Genomic DNA, 25,529 nt, shown 5'->3' on the forward strand with positions numbered 1-25,529 from the left:
TCATTACTAAATGAGATGATTTTACATATAAACAAGTGTTGTGTGTAGAGCAGTAATGTTTACAACAGCAAAGTCACTATATGCTGTGAACTCGATAATGACTCGGCGGGATTCATAATGACGCTTTCGGCATGCATCTCTAACGTGAACATACAAAAAGCACACATGTGATACTGAGGAACTGATGTGTCCCTCCTTGTTTTCCAGCTGAGTTTCGACTACCAGTTTGACGCTGTGGAGGGTCAGCACAAGATCGCTTGCCACTGCAGAGCTCCTGAGTGCAGGAAGTGGATTAACTGAGGAAAACGACAAAAAAAACGACAAAACCTAAATGCATTCCTTGCTATAGTGTGTGGACGCTGCGATCACTGCACCGAGAGAAGAAGAAGAAAAAGGCTTCACATTAAAGCCATTTTATGAACGAGCAGGAGGCCCCGAGCCCTTTTTGGAGAGATTGATTCAATTTAAGTGTTGGGTTCGTCAAGATCGTGGCAAGACATGGGTGGAGGAAGGGAAACGTTACCACAGTAGCAGGATGTGACTCGTGCCATATGTGAGGGGCTCTGTTGAATGAGATGCCTCTGTCTGTCTGTCTGTATGTATCCGTGCGTTTGTTTGGTGTACATGGGGTGCGGAATCCACCAGCGAATGAGAAAGCACTGTGCAGGGTGCGGCCTTATTGCTTACTAAGGGCAGGCCCTTTTGTTTCATACTGTCAATGTATACCGTATGACTAAATGTAGACATCACTGAATGAGGAATGTACAGCAATGAATACCGCGAAGGGAATATTAACTTGCACTAAAAAAAAGAAAATAAACAAAAAAAAAAAACCCACACACACACAAACGTTTAAAATACTTGATTCCATGAGTCAGTTTTATCATAGGTCTCTGTCATGTGATTTGTGTGGAATTCGAGAGGTTTTGTATTTATTACTGAGTGAATGAATTTTATTCTCAAAATGATGAGATTGAGTTAAAGAAGGCTTAGATCGCTATTGTTTTTGAAGATTGAGGAAGACATGCTGTTACTTTTGTATAAATGTACATAAAGAAAACTATAGGAATAACCGACCAAATACTACCTTAACCTTCTTGATGTTTGGGTGTTTTTGAATTGTTTTTGTTTTGTTTGTCATTGAAATTTATTTAAGATGGACGTTATTTCAGTTTGAGAGTATATATTATGATTATTCTGTACAGAATTTGTAATATAACCACAATAATTCACAAAGTATTTTTGTTGTATTAAAAGTAAGGTATTGTAGCGTAGTGTTTTGTGACTTACACATGCTTTGACCACTCAAAAAAAAAAAAATGAAATATTTTTGTTGACTAACGTAACAAGTTATCAGTTACAGAATCAAAAAAAAAAAGAGACTCTTCAAATAGTAAGAGATCAGTGTGATCTGTTTGCTGTTAATCAGGTTTGATTTTAAAGAACTGTGAATTAGGTTTTGAAACCCAAAAATGACTTTTTAACTTTTTAACACGAATAGGAACACCAACATGTATTTACCTGTTTATGTTTTTACATTGCTTTTAAAAATACGGTGCAAACGTCTAATGATATTGTGAGTTAGACGAAACCAGTGTGTGACGGAAAGAATCGTAACGGGAGGGGGAACTCCTGTGCGGAGCCGCAGGTTGTTTTACCTGGTTTTTTTTGGGACAGAAATGGCATTCTCCTTAATCAGAAATATTTCTTATACTGACACTTCACAAGTCACATGCTTAGAAACGGAAGAGTTTTTGCGTGCACAATTTCAAGTCGACTGTAAAATTTTGGAGACAGTCCTAGAACTTGTAATGTATATGGCATGTATTTTTTTAACTTTCCGAAGACTCAATTGTATATATTTTCTCAATGAATGGTTGTAACAAAATTGTTTCTTGGATATTTTTCTTCTCTTGTATGATATTACATCATCCTGCCAGTGTGTTTGTGCTACATTTTCTTGGTTGTGTAGTCAGATTATTTTTTTTCTCCTTTTTTTGTTTTGAAAATGCCTTTTGAAGTGTACAGAGTATGAGGTTTGGAGTTTGTGGAATTGAATTTAGAAACATTTACAAAAATAAACTATTTTACATGTTAGCAAGTTGTGTATGTGACATCAATAACTACACAGTTTAAATAGGTAAATATGAAGAATTGAAACTATAATAAATACATAATTTTCCTATGCACTGGTTGTTTTAGGAGAGTTCTATCTGTGACTTTGAAGAAGAAGCCAAGCAAGGCTCCAGGGGATTAGCAAAGTATCAAAATGATTTACATAAATGCTAGGTGTATGACACAAATATCCCTTTAGAGGCAGTTTTATTGCCAAGGATGCAAGTAGATATACACCCATGGCTCTCAGCTGTTTTGACTTGTGACCCACACAGATGGGAGGAAAGAAGACATTTCACTTCTCTTACTGCCAAAAGCCATCACAACCGTACTTCCTCCTCCGTCCCTCCTGAAGTGAACTGTGGAGCTCCTCGCTCCTCCATCGTTCCTGAGAACATTGTGTCTTCGTCGTCGCCTTCATTGTACCCCTATGATTCAACCAAGCTCGCCTTATGACAGAATTGTCAAGCTGACATCACAAAAATAAACGGGAGTCCATAGCGTCCTCATTATGAATGAATGAAGATGTCATATTTAGGCCATTGTGCATATTAGACACGCAGTAACATCCGGGTGGTTTTGCCTCATTTGTCAATCCTGTTTCTGCCAACTGAGCAACAAGGTACATCATTTTCTATCTTTAGATTGAAAGGTTTTCATGCTGATGACAAGATCATGGACGTAATTGGTCACATGTCCCACAATTTCAGCATCCTGGCACTGGCCCCCATTGGATTTTAAAATAGATTTTAACATACTGCTACTAAAAAAGCACTAAATAGTCTGAATCTTGTCATCATGACTGAATTATTGTACACAGAACAGTAAATCTTCTCAAGCTGAACTAGAATGAGTATAGATCAGAGATGACCATGCATTTATCTTAACGGTGTACTTTTAGTGTCTGTTATTATATTGTTCTGTTTTGTATATATATATATATACACATGTATATATACTATATGTGTGTATCTGGGTGTTTTCACTTTGCAACATTATTTTAGAGATATATGGTTCTTATTATTATTATTATTATCATTACGTACTTAGCCAATTTGTTTACAGCGTGTCGACATCGCATTTAATTCCCGTCCATCAAACCAGTTAAATATCTGCGTGGTGCTGACATCTGTTGGTGAAGCATCTCTTTACATGCCACACTGCTTGGTGTAGTGTCCAAATTAGCTTCCCTTTCAAAAACGTGCTTTCCTGGCTCTGTTGTCCTCCGTATTGCCTTTTATTGTTTTGCCACCGTACAAAATACTTACTGTGGGGGATTCAGAAATGAAAGACACTGTTGGAAGGTTATTGGACTGTGTGATCCGAAAATACATGTAAAAACGAAATCTCTGTTTTGCTAGGACTGACGGGAGTGATGTTGTTTTTCTTGAGCCGCAAACAGGACTGGAGACACTTATTTCTCCGGGGTGCAGACTGCGACGCCACACCTGTAAACAGAAGCTCATTCGGAGATGCGTGCCCTGCCTCTCTCCTACTTCCTGGTGGAGGAGGCAGCGCCTGTGTGCTCGTAGTAAGTAGACGGGGCAGCTAAAGCAAAAGGTGGAGGCGGCCGTTGATGGTCAGCAGTCGCGACACAGCAGTTAGTTAGCACGCTTTATTTTTGGGGTTTTCGCTCCTTTGAAGAAACATGGGAAGCACGGTGATGGAGTCCAGCAAGGACAGCTCAAAGAAGCCAAAGAGGAGACGAAATCTGCGGATTAACATGCCAGTGAGTCGGTGACGTATCAATTCATTTGGCGTCTTACTGTGACTGTTAAACAAAAATGTGGCTTGTTGTTGAACTTGTGTGACTTTTAGCCATTATTAGCCGTTTTTTGTTGCATCTCCGCTTGCACTCGCACGCGACGTAGAAGCGCGCGCATGATTGACAGCTGTCTGTGTGTCCCGACGCTTCAGTCCTCCAGTCACAAAACTGACTCAACATTAACATCTTCTAACGCCACGTTGAGTGGACATACCGCTCGATAGAAACGTTGTCTGTTGGGAAATATATGTTGCGACAGGTTAAACATTTTCAACGGTATGTCCATAATGTGTTGTCATGGTAGCCAACTCCCCCTGGCTTTAACCACTAACGTCATCATAAGGCTGCGACCAACGATGAATTTATTGTTTTATCAATCAGAGAGTTTTCTCTATGTGCATGCAAGTACTGCGAGGAAAACACAAGTAATAACAAACATCCTAGAACCATGTTTACTTCAGTAGCCAGGCCTGGGTCACAGTGGGCTCTATTCACCACTGTGGGCAGTTCATGTCTGGGGTTTGTGTTGTTGTTTTTCTTTGCTTCACAAGCCTACAAAGACCTATGAAGGGAATGATATTACTGCAGACCGTAAAGCTCTATCGAACCTTCTGTTTCTCAAGGACAAAACATCTCGCGAGCACACTTTGGTGATAACACATTTGTTTTGTCTTGTGGCGTAGATAACAGCCATGCTACTGTAGCTCACAGGCATGCGCTTTTTGGACGGCATCCATCAGATCCACCTGCATGCTGGCCCAATTTAAATGCAAATGGAAAACGACGTAATAAAAATGCAGCTGAAAGTGTCATTCGAGTTGTTATGATGCGTTCATGTGCAGCTGTATAGATGAGACAAATCACTTCCCCAATAGGAAGTAAGCTTGTGAATACAACACAGTGTTGTGGCTTTTCCTTCCACTACATGAAATTCCCCAACCTCGACCTGGTGGAAGCGCCGACGCAGTTGCGTAGTATAAATCGGAACTGGTTTGTGTGTTCACCTAATTGCATAATCAAACTGAAGTGCTCTAGTGTGGAATGTAAAACCCAGCCCTTGGTATGGGGAAGATTGGGTGTTGTGTTTGCTCGCAAAGGTTTCCGCATTGTCAAAGCATGTTCTTATTCTTTTTCGAGTGGTGTGCCAAACTTCTTCACTTTCACTCAAATTGATGAGGAACGTCAATTATCCATTTTAAAGCAGCACGTGCTGGCTAAGCAGGCGTTCGTGTTGCCTGTTATGACTTGACACTTTTTGTTTTCCTGAAAGTTATCTTTATCCTTGATTCTTATAAACTCTTCTATCTGCAGGACTTTGGTGCGTTTACATCCCCACAAGTGGAGACGAGTGGCTCAACCAAAAGTGGCGCTCAGACGGTACAGATATTATTTTCCTGATTTTTTTTTGTTTTTTGTTTTCATTTACTTGCCACTTGTTTGTTTTCTCATACTTGCTTTATTTCCCCCCCAATAAATGTATCTTATCTTTTAGGCTCTTGTTTGTTTGGCTTTGAATACGTTTAGACGTGGATTTGGGAGAGCAAAATATTACTCAAGGCCATCTCTCCTATTCTGCCAACTCTCACTGGCTTACAGTCACGCCCACTGTGTCCAGGCACAGGAAATTGATTTTTCTCAAAGGAAGCAGTCCCTTCCTACTGTCTGCTCTGATTGATTTGAATAGGAGTCATTCTGTGATCATTACCTCATATCCGCCCGACTACATATTTCACCCGTGTGTAATTCTGATCAGAACCTGCATTCTCTTGTGTTTTTTAAACAGGTAATATATATCCAGAAAAAAAACCCTCATAGCTGTTCACGTGCCTTAACAAGCTCTTGCACAATGTCAGAGTTGGAGTTGTTGGCAAACACAAATGATGGGTGTGTGCTTTCCCTCCCTCAGACTTGTTACAGGGATTGGTTTAAACAGAAATGTGCACATGGAGTTGGGTTAAGCCTCTAAGCAAACACCGCTCTGAACCTTCGTGAAGTAGACCAGACCAAACAGTTCTTCCCTGTTTTGATTGTATTACCAGTGCATTACAGCGCATAACTTCATATCATCACGCATCTGTTTTGTTGAGCCCGGTTATGTTGCATAGACTTTTTTTATCTACCAACAATGTGACCAAAACACTCCTTGTTTCATTTGATTGTTTTCTGTAAATACTCCCTCCCGAGCGGGAGATCTCTGCGTGTTCTAATGCCTCACTGTGTCACAGACAAACCACAAATGGTTAAAAGATTGGTTGTTGGCACATCCAGAGCAGACGGCAGTGGGAGGAGGCGCTCTCTGTCTCCGGAGAGATTGGCTGCCGTCTCTCCTCTGTTTTGTTTTTGGTATCTGCGCTGCGAGAAAGAGAAGAATTTATCTTGTCTGTGTATGTTAACCTTGCGAAGACGGACTCGTAAACACAGAAAGTTATAATGAAAAATAGGCTCACTGTTGTTTAACAGGAGGGCTGATTGTCAGACAGTGGACCTGATGGTGCTGTTACTGACTCGTATCGAGTGCGAGGCCTTTAAACATGGCGCCCTATGCAGCGTTATGTTAAGTCTTAGAGGGAGATGGAGAACCTTTGGATTTGTACAATGTTTTATAAAAAAAACATGCTTAATGGTTAACATTGTGAATGCGGCATGAAATGCAAAATTGTGGATATATTTTGCTGCTCAGCTCTAATAAAGTCGTTGACAGCTTAATGTCAACGAGTGTAGGACAAAATAAGATATAATGAAAAATGCTGCGTCATAGAGCGCTCTGTTTAAGAAAGTAAGGAATCAATATGGTTGGTATCTCAGTAACGTTTATGGATCATGAAAGAACATTTCCCTTATTGCACTCTGCACCCACTACTCACATGTACCATAGAGTGTTATAAAGTGGCTGACTAAACAAAACAGTGTTGTGTGTGTGTGTGTGTGTGGGGGGGGGGAAGAAGAAGTAACCAATAATGGAAAGCTCACTCAAAAAGCAAGCGCAATCAGTGGCCGTCATTTCACAATACATCTCCCCGTGTTGTTATGTGTCTGTCAGTTTTTCACAAATAAGCTCAGCGGCCTCTCACCGTCCCACATAACACTCTGAGCATAAAGTCACACCTTTTTCAAAAGTGCAGGAAAATCAAACCGTCTCTCTCTTTTTATTGTCTTTCAGGGAGAGCGCCGCATCCGTTCAGCGAGCCCCACCAAAGGGGTGTCCGCGAGGAGCCCATCAGCCGGCGCCCCTTTGACCCCATGTTCTCAGTCTGCTCCAGTGCAAGTGAGGGCCGGCTCGGGCTCCCCGAAAACCATCTTCCCCTATCCCTCCTATCAGGACTCCCCACCCAAGTCCCCCCGCCGACTCAGCTTCAGCGGCATCTTCCGCTCCTTGCCCAGCCCCACGCCTGTGAGCATGAAAATCTTCTCCAGGACCAGGAGGGGTGAGTCGGAAAAAAAACATTGCACGGACTGCCCACTCTTGACGAACACCCTGACATGCCGTAACGTCAATTGGTGGATTGACTACAACTGTAGTTTGATAGATAGTATTCAATAACGCAGGTTAATACTGATGTTATCTTGTGCAAGAGCCGGTCTAGGAGGAAGGGGGGGGGTTATAAAGGAAGTAAGACACAAAAGATGAAACTCAGTTATCTCGAAGATTATTTGGGTTTCCTGTTGTATGCACGAGGTAAAGCTGCAAACAGGAACCAGCATCTATCCGATGGAGTTCATGAGTTCAGGTATTTTGCAGCTTGTGGCTGAACTGACAGCTGCACGCATTGAACACCGCTGTGCCAATAAGGAAGTAGAAGCCTAGATTTCCTCATGGTTTCAAAAAAATCCACTGCTTTCTTTTTCCATCCCCAATAGGCCAACATGGTCATGAGCCTCATCAGACAGATGGGCGATGGCTGGAGGAGAGGATAGATGGTCCTTCATTATCAGAGAATGGTCGTCTTTGTTTATTGTCAGAATCAGAGGAGTCCTTTTTTTAGCTCCCAATACCGCATTGAGCTGTGCATTTCAAAGCCAGTTTATTAGATTACGGTTTGGCATCCTGCAGGTGGGAGTCCAGCCCATAGTGCATTCCCCAAATTAAAACTCATAAATTACATAATGGTAATACTGGTATGCGCTAAGAGGTGGGAATGAGACCGGCTCGGGCAGAACAAGGCCTGGTTTGATGAAGAACAGACCCCAAGGCACATTTTCAGCTCTCATGTCTCCGTGTAGTTCTGTGGCCGATTACATAACAGAGACCCAGCCTGTTTCACATGGAAACAGCGCTGCTGGAAGCGAGCATATCCAACGGCAAAACGATGAGTCATATGTTTTTGGCTCGCACGCGCACCCATTCTTCGGTTTCCTCGCGCAGCGTCAGTTTGGCAGCGGCTGGTGGAATAGCTCTGCTGGGGCCAAACTCAAACACACCAAAGCACACCGGTGGCTCCAGCCCTCTCGTGCCAGCTGCTCGGGATCTGTTAAGAGTGTGATGTGGTCCGAGACGTTCCTGACTAATGATTTGGCTTTAAATGATAATAGCAGTAAAGTATGCATGTAAATGAACGTCATACAGCGACTGAGCGGGCCAGCAGCTTTTCCAGTTTTAGTAGTGGGGATGTTTTTGTAGACACCCTACTTTCGCCACAAGGTGGAGCGGAAGGCACAGTCTAGTCTGGATTTAGTCCTCTAACTAGTGTTGATTAAGCGGCCAGTTTATACTTCATTATTATTATCAATATTGGTTTCTTTGTACCATTTTTGTAAACATAGAGGTATTTTTATAGACTTTGTGTTTTCCCGAACGTCTGATTTTGTATAAGTTGCATAATAAGCATTAGTTGACTGTTTTCTCAGGTGCATTTATGATCATATTTGCCACAAATATGATCAGAATGTCTTTACATTCCCATCTGGTCTAAATATGTGTCTTCCCATCAGCCTGGACATTGTCAGTCTCTCACCGCTGAAGGCAACGCTGGTGTTTTCATACCCTTATCTGGAAGTGACCGGACTCTTAGCAGCTCCTCATACAACCATGCAGACCCCACCCCCCCCCCCCCCTCTCTGTTGCCACTGTGTGCTGTATGTTGTCAGTAAATAAAGGAACCGGGCAGTTTTGACTTTCCAAAATTCAGAAAGCGCAGACCGTACAAGGGCAGAATAATTTTATTATGTGTGTGGAAGCTAAAGCTTAACAAAATAAACCGTGGACGGTATTTAAAATCCTCATGGATCTGGAACTTGGCAACCTTCAATACAGACTGAATCTGAAGTGGTGTTTGAGGCCACTGATTTCATCATTGATATTTGAACCCCTCACTCATATTAGCCATTGACCCACTGATTGGAACACTTGCATAACAAGTTAATTGAGATCTGTACTGGACAGACTGGAGCTAATGTGTGAGCAGCAGATACTGAGTGGGGCCATCTGTTACGGGTAGGGGGGGCTGGTGGTATTGAATGGAGGCTTTCTGATCAGCTGACAGAACGTGGGAGGGTCCCCCTGCTGTCATCCGCAGCGGACCGGCCTCAGCACTCTTAAAGGTCAGGCCCCTAAAATTAACAGACAACTGAATGTACAAGTGACAGAGCTGCAGGACACCCAGCTCAAAACCACAGCCTCTACGTCTTCATTTGTAGTTTTTAATCTGAGGAAATGCTGAGACTGATCCCTGATCCTGGATGTATTGTGTGAAGACAGATGTGCCTGTGCTTACTTTCCTCTGTCGGGAGGGGGAGGGCATTGGAAGGGGGGGGGCCGGAAGACGTGCAGTCTGAGCCAATCGCTGATGCATCCTTTGTAGACTGGTCGTCCTTTTACAGGCTGCTGGCATGCGGTGCTATATTAAAGAGACGCCTCCCACAGCTGCACCTGACAGTTCACAGCACTGACTCGGCTGAGAGGGGGGGGGAAAGGCGCTCCGGTCCCAGTTGCTCTTTGCATCACTTGCGGGAGCGACATTTCTCAGCTGAAGCTTCTTTTCATGAAGCGTATGAGCGGAAACAGAGTACACTGCTCCCTGCTGGCACGGGGCTCCGTGGATTTTTTTCTTGCTGTGGTTGTCATTTTCTGATCCAAGTAAAAGTGTAATGCTGTACTTAATGCCAGCATTAGTTTATTCTCCTGCAGAAGAATCCTGAGGACAATTTTATACGTTCTTCATCCGTCGATTTGAAGGTGACCAGTCTCCTCCGTTTTTCATAGGAAGGACCGTCTCTATCTTCTAAAGATAAAAACTGCTTCAAAAGACAAATCGTCCTCTGGATCTGTGGACGTCAGTTGGACGCACTTTTCAATTATAATTTCTGTACAACTTGCTTCATCTAGCAAATGGAGTGACTCTCCCTTGAGACAGTTTCGAGCCAAATCTCTGCACCCCCATATGGCGATGCGGATGGTCATGGTCAAATTTAGTCTTGAACCCACAACCCACCGCGCTTCATGAAGAGGTTTGGCAGCCTGAGGAGGAGCAAGAAACGGAAGGAGCAAGACGGGCTAGGAGGGCGGCATCAGTCCGAGTCGTCATGTCTGTCTGGTAACGTGCTGTGCTCTTCACACGCTCCCTTTATCCTGCAGCTTCCTCCTGTAGTCGAGTACCTATGGATCCAGATATTAATATAAAGCTCATCACTATGGCCTTAGGTTCTCCATATAGTTTCGGTGCTGATTACATGGTTTCACAAACGCATGCAGGACGTCCGCACAAAGTGGCAGGACACCAAAGTGGTGAAGCTACGACCTGAGGCTAGAGGTTTGCTAAACGCTGCACACACTGCGTGATGCTGTATGCATTGTGCCTGATTAATAGTTCTCCTTGTAATGTTAACGTTAAAGCAGTGACAGAAATAAGTGAAATGTGTTTTGTGGTCATCATGGTAAAGTCATTTATAGCCACTCCTATCTGATACAGTATCAGTTTATTATTTCTGTCTCATATCCTAAGGGTGTCTCTTCAGAATAGCTGCTCCATTTAAAAAAAAAAAAAAAAAAAAACTTTATTTAAATCGACAGAAAGCATTTCAGCTGATGTAGGGATAGTCAGAAGGTGCCAAGTTGAGTTTTCGGGGCTTTTTCCAATGTGTTAGGACTCTTTCCTTGTTTGCAATATTCCCTCAGGTTCTCATGAGAAAAGCAGGCCAACAGGGACAGAAGATGGAGGCCAAACGAAAAGCACAGAGCTCCATGCAGACTTAAGGCAGCTATCGTAAAGTGTTAGCTCATAATGCTCGATGTGTGAAGCACTGGGGGACGCTGTGAGGCGTTCAAGTGGCCCTTCGTCACGGACGTTACAGCTCCTGATTTACAGCCGGGCTGACGTCGGCGGAGTGGATGAGAGGAGCCCGTTGGAATGATGTACGACCAAATGTGGGTGCTGCGTAAGATGTAGAGTTCGTCGTGAAGGCAGTATACAACGCGGTGACACCTCAGCCTAAACCATAAGTCCTTTGAGCTGGCGCTTCTACACCGTGGAACCGTGTCGCTGCTGACATCTCCATGAGAAATTTCAGTAGTCTTTGTGCTTCTCAGCGACATTTTGTACGTCAGTTCGAATTGTGACTGCTCATTTTAAATGTTTGGATGATGCAGTTTGCACACCTATGTGGTAGTGAGCCGGCCATTAATCGAGGGGCTGAACTGCCACGTACTTTGTAGCAGAGAATCTGTATCATGGTGTACTTAGAAAATTTGTTTTAAACCCTTATTGCTAATTGGGGTTACTGACTTTCCTATCGCTTCACAATCCACACACCAGTTCTAAACCAGTGCGCCATCACAAACATAGCCATTCACAGTGGTGATTCATTGTGTTACACGGCTGGCCGGAGAGGGCTGTAGCACCGCGTCCAATCGGGGCCTGTAGCAGCCCTCGCTGCCGCTCTGACGTCTACCAATGAGGGTCACGTTGCTCCCGGAGTCACCGTAGAACCACTTGACTGAAAACACTCTGTCGACTCCCCGGGGGGGGGGGAGGATCTGCTTTTATGGGTGTTATGTTAACACGGCTTGCAGTAAATTGCAATATAACCGGTCGTGAGTAGCAGCTGCTAATCTGCCGCCCTCCGAGCAGCCTCTGCACCCCCCAATCACTGCATCTCATGCAAAACCCCCAGAATATTCAGTTCGCTATCACATTACACAAAAATCTACACAATTGAGAAGCTGGAGAAAGGAAATGTTTGCCATTTTGCTTGAATGACAGACAGTTAAAGGAGCTATATACTGTATGAGATTTTGAACATAAATATAGCAGCAAACAACTATGAAGTGAAGCTTAGAGCATGCGAGTCCTTCCCTTTGCAACTGTTGGCCCTCGCCGTGTTTATGAAGAGACCAAGAGAGTGACCTCTCGCACAGCGTTGTAAAAGCGAGCTGGCAGAGTGCAGTTCAAAGCGTTCAGCTGAAGGCGACGTTTCAGATTTTCCTCCACAGAAGAATACACGGTTTTAGCCAACTAGCATTAGCAGGACAGCTAACAAGCTAATAATTACGTTACATGGATTTAGCCGACGTGCCCAGTTGTTTTGGTGTTAGATGGTTGGATACATATGGTGCTCTAGTGCAACATATGTATATGTAATCAATTAACAAAGTAGCTACAGATTAATTTTGTCTGAGTTGACTTATTGATTTGGCCAATCGTTTCTCTGATTCAAATAGTTGCACAATGAAATTAACATTTGACTCATTAATATTACTGATTTTCAAGGTATGGAGAGATTAACCTTGCAAGTCAATGCTGCTTTTGTCTTCCTGTGTAGACAGAGCTTTGCAAAAGTGCATCTAATCAGTGTTTGGTATGTTCTTCTATGATGTTATATAATATATATACTGCATAAGTGTTTTTTTGTATGTTTGTAAAGTTAGATGGACTGGACGACATTACAGCAATGGCTTTCCTGTGTCCTGTGTGGTGTCTAGCTGGCCTCTATTACCCAGGCCGAGGAGAGGGCTCCCAGCCCCGCTGTTATCTCCTCCTGTGGAATGTGCCACAACAGCGCGGCTAAAATAAGAAGGCAGCACTGCGGAAGCAGGTCAAGCCGAAGAGGGCTGGTGCTCGCCAACTAAATGTCAAGAGATAGTGCGGAGTGCGCTTGGACGGACCAAAGAAATGTGTTCACTCGACACACAGGGCTCCATTTATGAAAAGTACCTCCTAACTTTATATAATTCTCTGTTAGAAGATTATATTTTGAAGGCAAGAAAGAGTCACAAGAAACGATCTAAAAACAGTGTGTCATCGGTCACAATATGGACACTTCTGTCCTGGTTCATTTAGAAGTACACACAACTTTTTAACCTTTGAGTTAAATACTTCATTTCTCAGTCATATGTTTAAATTACTTTAATAACAATCTCAGTTTTTTTAATTGATTCTTGTATTTTCATGCCGTCGGTTGAGTCCGCTTCACTGGCTTGGATATGTAAGCGTGACAAAAAGTCAACTGGAAGTCTTGTGGTAGAGGTCTTGTAATGTGAACCATTTGGTGCTCATCGCCCATGTCACTCATTGTCCGGCCTTTAGAAATATGTCGGCGCGGTGCCGTGAGTGTCCCATGTCATCCTGCGTAAAGACCGCGATGCCTGAAGTGAAGGAGCATGTGAGGGCTGTCAAGTGACTGACAACCTGCAAGCCGACACCGTGGCAGGTCGAGCAGCGTGACGGGTACCTGACTGCTAGACTGCAGTTGAATGCGGCTGCTTATGTTGTAATCGGCTTAGTTATTGTGGAGGGACGCCAGGAACAGGAAGAAGGCGTCCTGCATGTTTCATTGTGATTCTTTTTCCAATACTGATACATTATTGATCACTTTCTAGAGCATTCATTGAGATGAGATGAGCTTTGGAGTGCCATCAAGGGATTTTTCGTTAATACAGAGTGATGCAGATGTCAATTCACAGCAGTATTACTGAGGAATATGCCATAAGGATAATTGTAGCCTTAAGTTGGCGGTTGAATATAATCAATTATTTTATTAATGCATTTTAATAAACTATTAAAAAAGGATAATTACACTAATATTGAGATATAAAGTAAAACTAGATATAACGGCAACCTCATAGATTCATTCCAATATTTTAAAGTGTTTTTAATTAATGTTTCGATAATGAATGATGTTATTGTGTCTAATTAGTCCTCTGCTCAGGTCTAATCAGGCCACATAAGTGAAAACACCTGTGTGGGTTGACGAGGCTTTTTAGGGACCTCTAGAATGTCAATGCCTTTTTTGGAATGAGCTTGTGATTCATAAAGGTGTGTAGATGTGTTGATATAATATGATATAATATATAATTAGTAACTGACAGAAGAACACATGATGCATAATGTGTTCTTCATAAACTTCCTAAGATGTACAATATATGCCTGGACAAACCGACAAACTCAGTAAATTGGGAAGGTAACCATGTTTGTTGAAGGCGCTTATTAAAGCGAACACGTGTTGCTACTTGTTATCTAAGTTGATATAATTTGGTAGCTGTCTTTCTAATGGTGGTTCATCCACGTCTGTCATCGACTGGGCTGAGACTTTATCCCTGGCATTTGTGTTGTTTCCTGGTACCCAGGACTCTCTCGGTCCCTGATGGATCAGATATGCATTCCTTGTCCGTTATAGCATGTGACAGCGTTGATGGTATCTGCAGCAGTCACGATTGTTGCACCTCAGCCTTGCCAACAAGGCCTATCGGCGACGTCAATCCGCGTGGCGTTTCAGTGTCACCGAAAACAAACTTTGGACCGACATTGAGAGGAACAAGTGATAAGTTTTGGTATCTATTGATCTCTCTGCAGCCTCTGGACTCTCCACACCACCCACCACCCCAACCCAGGCTTGCAGCCAGCCTGTGTTCACCCAGGAGGCCCAGCCGAGCGGGCCCAGCCCTGAACGCCTAGAGGCGAGCACCCGATCCCGCTCGATCTCCACGCCTCCAGGCACAGGACAGCACCTCGGCCTTCCCTTTGCTAAACCCCCGATCGCTTCCTCGAGCCCTGTGCCATCCTACTCTACCTCGCAACAAGTGAGTCACACCGCAAGAATGTCTCATTTGCCTTAAAGAAAAAAATAATCTGGTTATTTGTTTGCCTCGGGTCAGTTCGGTCACTGCTTGTGAACGCCAATCAATAAATCATTGTGCCTTTGACTCAGTCAACTAGATTTAGTAGTGATTTGTTTTGCAATGTTGGAAAGTAAACGTGTATTTGGTGTGTAGAGTTGTTTATGGAGCAGAGAGAGTTCACATCACAGGTACAAAACTAGTTTGAAGGTCACCGTCTGGCTTTAGAAGAGGGTGGCTTGAGTTAACAAGTACTGACTGAACTGTCCTAGGGCTTTGGAGTAGCATACCCATGTAAATTCCTAAAATGGGTGAAATATGAAGTGCTTTTACTCAAAAACAAGCCTGAATGTGTGACTAAATTTGCAGGTAAAATGCTGTTTTCTTTGCACTACTTCAGTATCACTTATACGAAGTCATATTTTATGAAAGTACCGACGAAAACAACACGGATCACAAGATGTGAAACTCCATGAGTCATGCGCTGCGTTACTCGGTGTCATAAGGGTTTACTTGGGGGAGTGGTGAACGGAAAGCATGGATGATGCCAATCTCTTTAATTCGAGCTCTGACACTGGAGCGTGCTGTGTGTCAGCAGGCCTGTGTTTGTACTATTTGCTCGGACGATATAAATATTAACTCTGCATTGAAGCAATATCTCAAACGGCATTAGATGGCGGACTAAGCGGGCGCACAATCGGCTGAGGGGTGGCTCAGTGTTTTGTCACAAGGATTTTATTTAGGATTCACCACAGTCTGAGTCGGGATGTGATGCCAGATTTCCCACAGCTAGTTTGCCCATTTAATGAATAATTATCCGAAGGTCTGTCAGCCGTGAGTGATTGTGCATTCTAGGTAGAGAGGGGTAAATCAATATTTCATCACCAACGTTGTATACTGTCGGTATTAACACACAAGGACTCATGATTGTGGTTGGGGAGCGATGAGCCGGTGCCTGTCATCCTCTCTGTGACCCCGCCCTCCCCTCTCCGTCATTCATAAGGGGGAGGCTGACCGAATAATCGTCCTTTTGCTAAATCCAAGCACAAAAGCAATTCATTTAATGGATGTGTGCATGTCTGCTTCCCTGGCTTTCGCTGTAAGAACAAAGCAGACTAAGTGCACGCTGTGATGCAGCAGGGCACAGATTTATGAAAGTGCAGGAGTGTGTTTTTGGCGAGAGAAGGGCTGTGTCACCATTGCAGGGGCGACACAGGGGACTGTCTCGCATCCCAGAGCAGGTATGCAGGCTGTCTCCCACTGCTGCAGTGGCCTGTTGTGAATCTGCTTGCAAATTAGGGACCAGGGGAAATCAGGCGGATTACAACTCGCACACTTTTTGTAGGCCATGCAAATCTCTCAGCATGACACAGCACATTTTAATGCTCGCCTATGTTGCGCGCAAGATGCAAATAGCACACTTTGCATGCCATTTTCTCCAAAGAGTTGTTGTTTTTTGCGGAACTCTGCTACGTTGCTCGTTTTGTCGGAAGACATTAGCTCTGAAGATGTGACGAGGCATCCCCAGCTTCTTGCTGCTAAGCAACGTAAGGGATTTCCTAATATGGTGAAGCACCCAGGTTGCCCTGCATAGAGGGGTGTGTCCACAGCGCGTGGAGCTTCCTGCTTTATTTTTTCTCCTCCACGTTGTCTGGGAAAGGCTTTTCCTCCGGCGGGTGTTTGGTAGATTGCAACTAACAAAGAATTCAACTGATTGATCACAGTGGGATTACTTCTCGCGCGCCTGTGTGAACGCGGCTGTTTGGTCAGCGCGTAGACGTTGGCCCCCCCCCTACTGCAGCAAATAGATCAGGACTGTTCCACTCTGAGTTTTAAGGGGTGTGTGTAGTCTAATAATAATGATGATAACGTGCCATTAAAGTTGCAGCTCTACAGCACAATGTTTATGTCACGTAAACTGTCTATATTTAGCGGACTTGGAGGAGCTTTATGTAATCGGTGAAACGCCGGTGGCGCACGACAGTTGTTTTTTTTGCGCGCGCGTGTGGTGGTTTTGGTGTTTCTGCGCACTCTGTGTGGTCACAGTCTGCTGGGGCCGCTGGGGGAAACACAGCAAAGTTTTGCCGTGTGTTGTTGTTGTGAGGACTCGCTGCGTTCTTCACTGCACACTTCTGCCCCTTTCCTCTCACAGGTCTACGGTTTATTCGAAGGCATGCTGGAGAAACTTGAACTAGACGATGATGGTAAGTGTCCCACTGCGACGACCCGGTGCTCTCCTTTTACTACCTTTTTAACGCAGCGATGGAACGTAAAGGTGAGTCCGTCACATCAGGATGTCTCGGGTATTCCAGCTGTTTCTTAGAGAAAGGATAGTCTGATATCCGAGCCGTATGCATGCAGACCCAGCGAGTCAGCTGCTGTGAATTGTGTCACAAATTGGAGGGATTTCCTCTACAGGCGACTGACTTTACTGCGTTGTTGTCATAACGCATCTGTTTATCTAAATAAATGTGTATATTTTTTTGATGAGATCTTGATAGATGGACACATACCTGTGGAATACTGGAGACTGCTTGCATTTAAAATAGATATTCAATAGGGCTCTGCATTTTATCAAGGTGAATAAAAGGTATTGCAGCACGTGAGGTTGAAACTATCGTTTAAAAAATGATTATTTTAGAATGTTTTTAATTGAGTAATCATTCAATCTGTAAAATAAAAGTAACAAACACGTCAGAGATATGACTTCAAAATGTTTATTTGTCAGATAATGTTTTTTTTTTTTTTTAATGATTCAATATTTATTTAGATTTCTCAGTGAACTAATAGAGAACTCAGTGTTTCGCCGCCGTGTAATCTCAAACCGCATCATCAGTGAAGGACCGAAGTTCCCAAGTAGCGCAGTGTTTTTCCACTGTTTCTGGTCTTGTTGGTGCTTAAAGCGGATCTAAATTGTCAGTAAGAGGGAGCAGTAAAGTGGCTTTAAGTGGTCCAGACCCGTAATGGTTGTTTATGCTCCGAGTGCGTTTTGTTCTCAGGCTCTCATTATATATTCCCTGTGAGATTTATCCTTCCTCTAAAAGTATTTTCCTGCTTTTTGTCCTTCCAGCTGCTGAACCTGAGAGTGATATTTACATGCGCTTCATGAAATCCCACAAGTGCTATGACATCGTCCCCACGAGCTCCAAGCTGGTTGTGTTCGACACGGCACTCCAAGTCAGTACTGCGACAAAATGAAGTTCACTTTGCCTGCAGACAAACCTTTAATGACCGGAAAAAAAGACGTTGGGCTAAAGTTAATGTTCAGTAAAAATGTGCTGGACTATTTGCCTCGGAGCGGTTTCTATGAGATGGTTGATGGAATTGTCATAAAGCGGTTAAACAGTAATCCTGTGGAGGCCTGGCCTCTTTGACGTGTAGATCTTCAACCACTAAATCCACCGAAGCTCAGACTTGAGAGTCCGTATCTAAAAGAAAAGTGAAAATACTAAAACCAACACAAAGCCATCAGGAGTTTAGAACGTACTTCACAAAACGCATCACAAGTCTCTCTTCTATATGAGAATGTGACGGAAACAAAAATAAATGTCATCAGATGATGATGAAGTCGGAAAGCAAAGATTATTTTTGATGAGACATTAAAAATATCAAGATGTCAAGAACCTGGTGAAGAATTCATAGAAAGTTCAGAGAGTATAAAACACAAAGTGGTAAATCTTCAAATTGAAGAAGCTTGGACCGGTGAATATTTGCCCTTTTTGATTGATTTAACAACTGAATTGATCGATTATCAGAATTGCTGCTGCTAAGTTTTCCGTCCATCGGCTAATCAATCGATGAAGTCATCACATATTGTTGTGAAGTATTGTGTGTGTGTATAAGGTAATTGGGTTTTTCTTTTCAACTGTTGCTTGACAGGTGAAGAAAGCGTTCTTTGCCTTGGTAGCCAACGGTGTGCGAGCTGCTCCGCTATGGGACACAGAGAAGCAAAGCTTTGTGGGTAAGAACCCCCAAAACCCGTCACAAAATGAACTTGGCATTTGTTTTGCTGCTCAGGTCTAAGTTAGGCATGTTTAACATTGAGTTTGAATTTTAAAGAGTCGTTAAATCATAAATAAGGCGTCCAAAGACTTTACACGTTGCAAAGCTTTCAGTTAAATACCATCTCCAAAGAAAAGACGGAGCTTGGCAACTGTGTGAAATTTGCAAGAAAAAATATGTTTAGATGCCTTTTATTCTTCTTACTTACTCTGTTGCTTTGACCCCAGCACCTTTTTAAGACTCTACATATTTTTAGTCCACAGTTAAGTTGTAGAAAAAAGGCTAAATTGCTCCTTTTTTATTTTGTGATTTGTCTTGCTGTGCTGGTGCTCCATTGGACAGGCTGTGTATTAATGCTGCTGGTCATGTCATGTGGAGTGCGATGCTTTATATTGAGCAGAAGTCATTAGAGCTGCCATAAACCATTAAATACAGCAGCGACTCCTCTGTATTGATAAGTGCTCTAAGAAGTTGGAAATAATATTTAGCCCCACACAAAAACCCAAATCACAGCAGGCTAACAGCAACCACTTTCTATTGGCAATAGAATGATAAAAGCCAAACCAGCGCTCGGTCAGCTTTGTTGTGCTGTATTTTTATCCTGTGGAGAGTTTATTGCAAGTCAGCCTGTGATGAATAATAAATGCCAGGTCAGCGTGAGGATAAGGGGGGGGGGGGGATGTGTTGTTTGGACCCCGCCCTTGTAAGCGCTCTCTTCTACCCAATCGCACAATGCCTGCAGGCCCGGCGCCGTATGTTGTTTACAGATCCAGTGTGTTTTCATTGCAGGAATGCTGACAATCACAGATTTCATCATCATACTACACCGATACTATAAGTCGCCAATGGTAAGTCTACTTGACATAATGTTTGCATGGAGGTTCCTCTTGTTTTTATTTATTTGTGTTTCTTATACCAACATCTAATTCTTGTCTGTCAGGTGCAAATATATGAATTAGAGGAACATAAGCTCGAGACGTGGAGAGGTTAGCATCACGATCGTACCGCCATGTTTCTGTAAACATGCATAATGCAAGATTTTTTTTAATTTGTGTTTTTACAAGCAGAATATAAAATACTTTAAATATTTAATCTCTTGCTACAGAGGTTTACCTTCAAGCGACATTCAAACCTCTGGTCAACATATCACCTGACGCAAGGTACGTAGTCTCACCGTGAATTATGAATCTCTCTTATTGCATATTTTTGTGTCCATGTGGGCCGATTTTATTTTTGAACTGTGCGATTTGTAACTGCTCATTGTTTGTTTGTATCGCAGCCTATTCGACGCAGTGTACACACTCATCAAAAACAAAATTCACCGCCTGCCTGTCATCGACCCCGTCACGGGGAATGCACTTTATATTCTCACACACAAGAGGATCCTCAAGTTCCTCCAGCTTTTTGTGAGTCCAACACAAACCCCGCCCGTCTGTCCGTGAATGAGTGTTTCGCTTGCATAGCATTTAAATCTGTAGGATGGATAATTAGGATTACTTGTGCTGGGAACTCTGTCATCTCGTCCTCACTTCCATTTGCCTGCTGCCCTCTAGTGGTCAATGTGGACATTGTTAGAATATGCCATCACTTAAATGGAGCTGGTGGAGAGTGATCCCACTCGACATGTTCCTGCCTCATTGTGCGTTTGTGTACTCCAGATGTGTGAAATGCCGAAGCCAGCTTTCATGAAGCAGACTCTCGGTGAGCTGGGCATTGGTTCGTACCACGACATCGCTTTCATCCACCCGAACACGCCCATCATCAAAGCACTCAAGATTTTTGTGGAGAGGAGAGTGTCCGCCCTGCCTGTGGTGGATGAGTCGGGTAAGATCAGAAATGTCCAGTGTTGGCAAATTATCATAAAAATAATAATACTAAACTTACTCACATACTGGAGTTCTTTCTGTCCCCTCGCAGGCAAAGTTGTGGATATTTACTCCAAGTTTGATGTGATTGTAAGTTGACATTTCTACAATTTCTGTTTTTGAAGAAACAAAATACCAAATATCAGAGGCTGAACTGCTCCGTGATTCACTTTCTACGATGCATTTTCACGCGTGTGTGTTCAGAACTTGGCTGCTGAGAAGACGTACAACAATCTGGACATTACGGTGACGCAGGCTCTGAAACACCGCTCTCAGTACTTCGAAGGGGTCATGAAGTGCCATAAAATGGAAACGATGGAGACAATCGTGGACAGAATCGTCAAAGCCGAAGTGAGATTTTTGAAAACGGGACCTACGTACGTGCACGTTAAGTTAACGAGACATAACCTCAGGACTGATTGTGAGATGTATCCGTGTTTTGTGCCAGGTGCATCGGTTGGTGGTGGTGGACGAGCGCTCAAGCATCGAGGGCATCGTCTCCTTGTCCGACATCCTCCAGGCCCTGGTGCTCAGCCCCGCAGGTATAGATGCTCAGCATTGCTAGCCCCCAACTCCCCCTCTGCCCCGGACCCTGATCTCTCTCCCCCCCCACCCCGCCCTACCCACGGCCCAGGTAGGAAAATCGCACCTGGTTGTGCCGCCTGTAGCCGGCTGTGTGGTGCCTTGACGTCCTGGTTGTCGTGCTGGATGCTGCTGCATGCAGCAGGGCTATGTGGATTTTTGGGGGAGGGTGAAGAGGCTGCCATCCTCTGGTCAGGACTAGAGACTTCACTGCTGCTGGTTCTAAAAATATATCCCATGTCTGCCCTCACCAGTGCACTGAAATATGTTTTTGTTTTTTATATATATATATTTTACACATTCTAAATTCTGCTCTTTTATGTTTGGCTTTTAGTAGATGTAATTGCATTTTGCAAGTAGCAAGCTCTACTTTGATGTGAACATGTTTTGTGTTGATACGCTTGAAAGCAAATAACAGATGCCTGCATACGTTTAGTGAGTTCAGTGTTGGAGGTTCCCGTGTGTTCAGATCAGTAGGAAACATGACACGCAGCAGTTTAAAGGATAGGGTTACTGTTTCTCTACCCAGGCTTTCTTTAAATGTTTATATTTGTGCATAACACCGCCTCAATTTGGTGAAACTAACCAATCGGCTGTAAATTCTCACTGAGTCTACTGTGGCCGTCGCTCAGGGCTTCAAAAGGAAGGATGAACCTTGTTGAAAAAAGGAAGCTCAGTTCAGACAGACTTGTCTATATGTTGTATAGAGTTATTCTTACTCCTAATCCTTTGGCTTTATTGCTGCTGGTGTATCCTCGTTAAAGTGGGGAGTTGAGCAAAAGAAAGTCTTGACAATTTGATAGAAATGTTAATTTGTGAAAATGTTTTGGTCGAACATATGAAAGTATTTCTAACAAGAGATTTATTATATATATTTAAGGCCTAAATGGTTTATGTTTGTTAGGAGAGATCCTGCTGTAGATTGGCAAGTTTTCCAAAAAATCAAGCCACTGCTGTAGTTATTATGCACAATTATTGATGAAGATAATGCATGGGGGGGGGGGAAATCAAGTAATCCTGTCCTAACTTCTCCTCTTCTCTGCAGATGCCTGTAAGGAGGAGACCCTGGCTGAGTGAGAGGGAGGAGGCGTCGGCTGGAGTGGAGACATGGTGGGAGTAAATAAGTTCGGTGGTTGAGGTGAGGCGGAGCCGGTGTGAAGATCCCAGAGGCCCCTGCAACGGATGCACTGTAGAGGCTTGGAAACCAAAGAGCTAGACCGCTGAATGAAGTAGAGTTCCTGCACTGAGGATGGATTTTCTGAGTTTTGGTTTTGTTTGAACACTGATCAGATATGCACACGCACACAGTATACTGTATTTATACTCGGACACAGACGTAGAGATGCATTAAGGTCACTTGCTTGGTGAAAGGTGGGGAAGTCTAGACTGCTCCTGGTGAATTAGGGCTCCAGTGTTTTGGGTCGTGTAGTTGCGATCATGCTGCTGTCATCGGTTGATTTCTAGTCGCATTTCGTAGTCAATACTGAATGTCAACACCTCCGGGAAAACGTCTGTTTTTGGTGTAGGAAGGTGAAAAGTCAAAGATGCAACTTATTGTTTGGTAGAAAAATGAAACTTAATCTGAAATGTGGCTGTTAAAAAAAAAAAAAAAAAAAAAAAAAAAAGCTTGATGCTTAATCTTAATTTGTGCCTTTGTTGCCCTGTCCACACCCCTTAACACTGACAATAATTTGTGTCCTTGGATTTTTTTATTTTTTTTGTCAAATGAGTGCAATTATACTACTAATTCACATACATATTTTTCTTTATTTGGTTGTATTTTTCTCTGATTTTAAACCATGTCTGTGGAAGAAGATCTAATTCAAAGAATATCCTAAATGAAATAAAAATAATTTTGGCACAAAAACACACAGTGGTTGGAGGCAAACACAACGGTACCCCAAAAAGGGTCAGCCAGTGAGTACTTATCACTCATTTTGCATCAGAAGTCATTTATACTCATTGCTACTTAAGGATGCGTTTTTGTAACGTTATTACACGACCGGGAAATGTCTTTTCAGATGTTTAAAAAAACTTTTGTTACATTTACTTTCCAATTGTTTTGATGCTTCAGATAATCTAATACTCGCAAACAAGCAAAAACAACTATTATCTCTGCTGTAGCTCGACAGGACTCATCTCCATCTTTGACTGTAAATAGGATCGTTTTTGTTCGGGAAACGTGTCACACAAAGCTTTATTTTTATGAACGTGTCAACAGAGACTGCGGTTTTAATGTTATTTTTGTAAATATGTTGTGGCAATATGTCCGGTTCAAAGAGACTTTGTATCAGATCAAAATGTACTGTAAAACGTGCAAGCATGAGAAGCTACACTTCAGCAGTATGAATGTCCTTTGTTTTACTTTTTTCTATTTTTCTGGCTGCAGAAAAATAAATGGACACTGAATGTACTTTAAAGCCTTGTTCTTAAGTTTTAATTTCATTTTGTTTTTACCAGTTTAAAAAAAAAAAAAGGTCTAAGGATGTCTACAAAAGTCAAGTGGTTCCCACTAGTCTGTCATACACCCACAGCGCTAATGCATTCATTAATACTTCCTGGAATCGATACAGAGAAACTTTGGGAGATTTGTGAAAATGTCAGAAAACATTCCGCCCCAAAACTACTCCCAATATTGTCCAAAACAGTTGCTGAAATATTGCCCATAGGCCTATGGGTAATTATGCTAATCAATACGTATTATGCAAATGAACCAACATATGCAAATTAGCACCCCGAAGTTTCTAAATGCCGAGGACCCAAAGAGTATCCCATGTAAGTTCTTTGTCCATACTGTACATCTCTCACATAAAACGTGGGGTACCCACGTGTTCACATCAGCTTGAGAGTCTTTACTCAAGAAGAAGTCTCGTTAAGTGACTTATCGCCGGAAGACAATTTGTGGAAACGCGATTGCTGACTGGCGCGTGCAGAGTTTGGATGTGTTGGAGGACGGGACGCTTGGTGTTATTTGAAAGATTTTCGAATGTCATGTCTCAATAAGTATATGATTTTTGGCAATGTGGATGAGGTATTTATTTGAGCCAGAGGATAAATGGGTGAAGAGAGTGGACGAGGAGGCAGAGGAGGACTGAGCCAGCTGCTGCAGGGCCGCGATGCTCCTGTGGGTGCTGTGACCCCTATGAGGCCCCTATGTGACCCCTATGAGGCCCACGGAAGAAGAGTGCCGTAAAGAGTGGGACCGGTTGCAACGAGACTTCTCCTCTAACGGGGAATTCGGACTCAACAAACAGACCCGGTCAAGCGAACGGTAAGGAAGAACATTTTATTTCTCTGTATGGTCCTTTCCATAATGTGTTTTTTCTAGTGCTGGGCAAGTTAACGCGTTAATTAACGCCGACAATTATTTTATCGCGCGTTAACGCATTTTTTATTTATTTATTATTAAGCGGACATTTTTAACACAAGAACCGGCAGCTAGCGGTGAACAGCTGTGTTTGTGTGGCGTCACTTCCTGCTGCTGCAGCTTGTGAACACCGTCTGAATATCTATTATCAGAGTCATTATAACTGTATTATAACTGTGTAAAGGGAATACTGCTGTTAAAAATAACCTTATGTTTAAAGTGTTTGCAAACCAAATGTTATTGCACTTTTGTTCATATAGCAGTACTTTTAAAATAAAAGTGCGCAATACACTCCTTTTGAATTAATTATTGAATTTTGCCATAACAATGCGATTAATCGCAAAAAAATCATGCGATTAATCGCGATTAAAAATTGTAATCGTTGCCCAGCACTAGTTTTTGCTAGTTTTTGACCGGTTTACAGCGTTATCCCTAAATACTGGACATTAACTGACCTACGAAAATATTCAGGATTTAGACATCAATGTTTGTCTCTCTGTTGGACAAAAACACAGTGACCCAACGAGAACTGACCATGAATTACTGTAAGTAAGTGTTGCAATACATATCAGCCAAAACCCTGAAAACAACTCCACAAACCAAATGTGAAAGCAGTGTTGTAGTAAATGTAGGCCTTCTAACCCTCAGTACCATCCCTGTGTATTTAAACATTTAGGAGTTTTTGTCCATTTCTTTTTAAAGCTTTGAACAACTGCTCTGTTTGGGTTTGCTGCTGAGCACTTGATCACAGGCGTGATTTGTTGTTGGTAGTTACACCACACATGC

The 25,529-nt window shown here is 42.9% G+C and overlaps 2 protein-coding genes across 8 annotated transcripts in view; both read left to right on the top strand.

The window, feature by feature from the left end:
* kmt2cb (lysine (K)-specific methyltransferase 2Cb) overlaps window positions 1-2,097 on the top strand; it is a 64,122-nt gene extending 62,025 nt beyond the window's left edge. For all 7 annotated transcript variants that reach the window (XM_076097427.1, XM_076097428.1, XM_076097429.1 and 4 more), the window contains one exon: window positions 208-2,097. In XM_076097427.1, coding sequence (XP_075953542.1) covers window positions 208-300 — 93 coding nt within the window. In that variant the 3' untranslated portion in view covers window positions 301-2,097. The remainder of the gene's footprint in view (window positions 1-207) is intronic.
* A 978-nt stretch (window positions 2,098-3,075) lies between these two features.
* On the top strand, window positions 3,076-23,796 carry LOC142956102 (5'-AMP-activated protein kinase subunit gamma-1-like). The gene is made up of 16 exons (XM_076097434.1): window positions 3,076-3,844; window positions 5,192-5,257; window positions 7,041-7,305; window positions 14,665-14,891; window positions 17,080-17,131; window positions 17,998-18,104; window positions 18,807-18,888; window positions 19,719-19,777; window positions 19,870-19,915; window positions 20,035-20,089; window positions 20,209-20,335; window positions 20,588-20,753; window positions 20,847-20,884; window positions 20,999-21,145; window positions 21,243-21,336; window positions 22,422-23,796. The coding sequence occupies exons 1-16, from the start codon at window positions 3,764-3,766 to the stop codon at window positions 22,451-22,453; spliced, it is 1,644 nt and encodes a 547-aa protein (XP_075953549.1). The 5' UTR covers window positions 3,076-3,763; the 3' UTR covers window positions 22,454-23,796.
* The last annotated feature ends 1,733 nt before the right edge of the window (window positions 23,797-25,529 follow it).

Source organism: Anarhichas minor, unplaced genomic scaffold (genome assembly GCF_050575085.1).
Source record: "Anarhichas minor isolate MPS153535 unplaced genomic scaffold, ASM5057508v1 ptg000024l, whole genome shotgun sequence".
NCBI lineage: Eukaryota > Metazoa > Chordata > Actinopteri > Perciformes > Anarhichadidae > Anarhichas > Anarhichas minor.

What these genes read in the sequence shown, in the direction of transcription:
- LOC142956102 (XM_076097434.1), top strand. Translation starts at nt 3,764, where the DNA reads ATGGGAAGCACGGTGATGGAGTCCAGCAAGGACAGCTCAAAGAAGCCA. An exon ending in CCAAAAGTGGCGCTCAGACG is followed by an intron (nt 5,258 to 7,040) that starts GTACAGATATTA and finishes ATTGTCTTTCAG; the next exon opens with GGAGAGCGCCGCATCCGTTC. An exon ending in AGAGAAGCAAAGCTTTGTGG is followed by an intron (nt 18,889 to 19,718) that starts GTAAGAACCCCC and finishes TTTTCATTGCAG; the next exon opens with GAATGCTGACAATCACAGAT.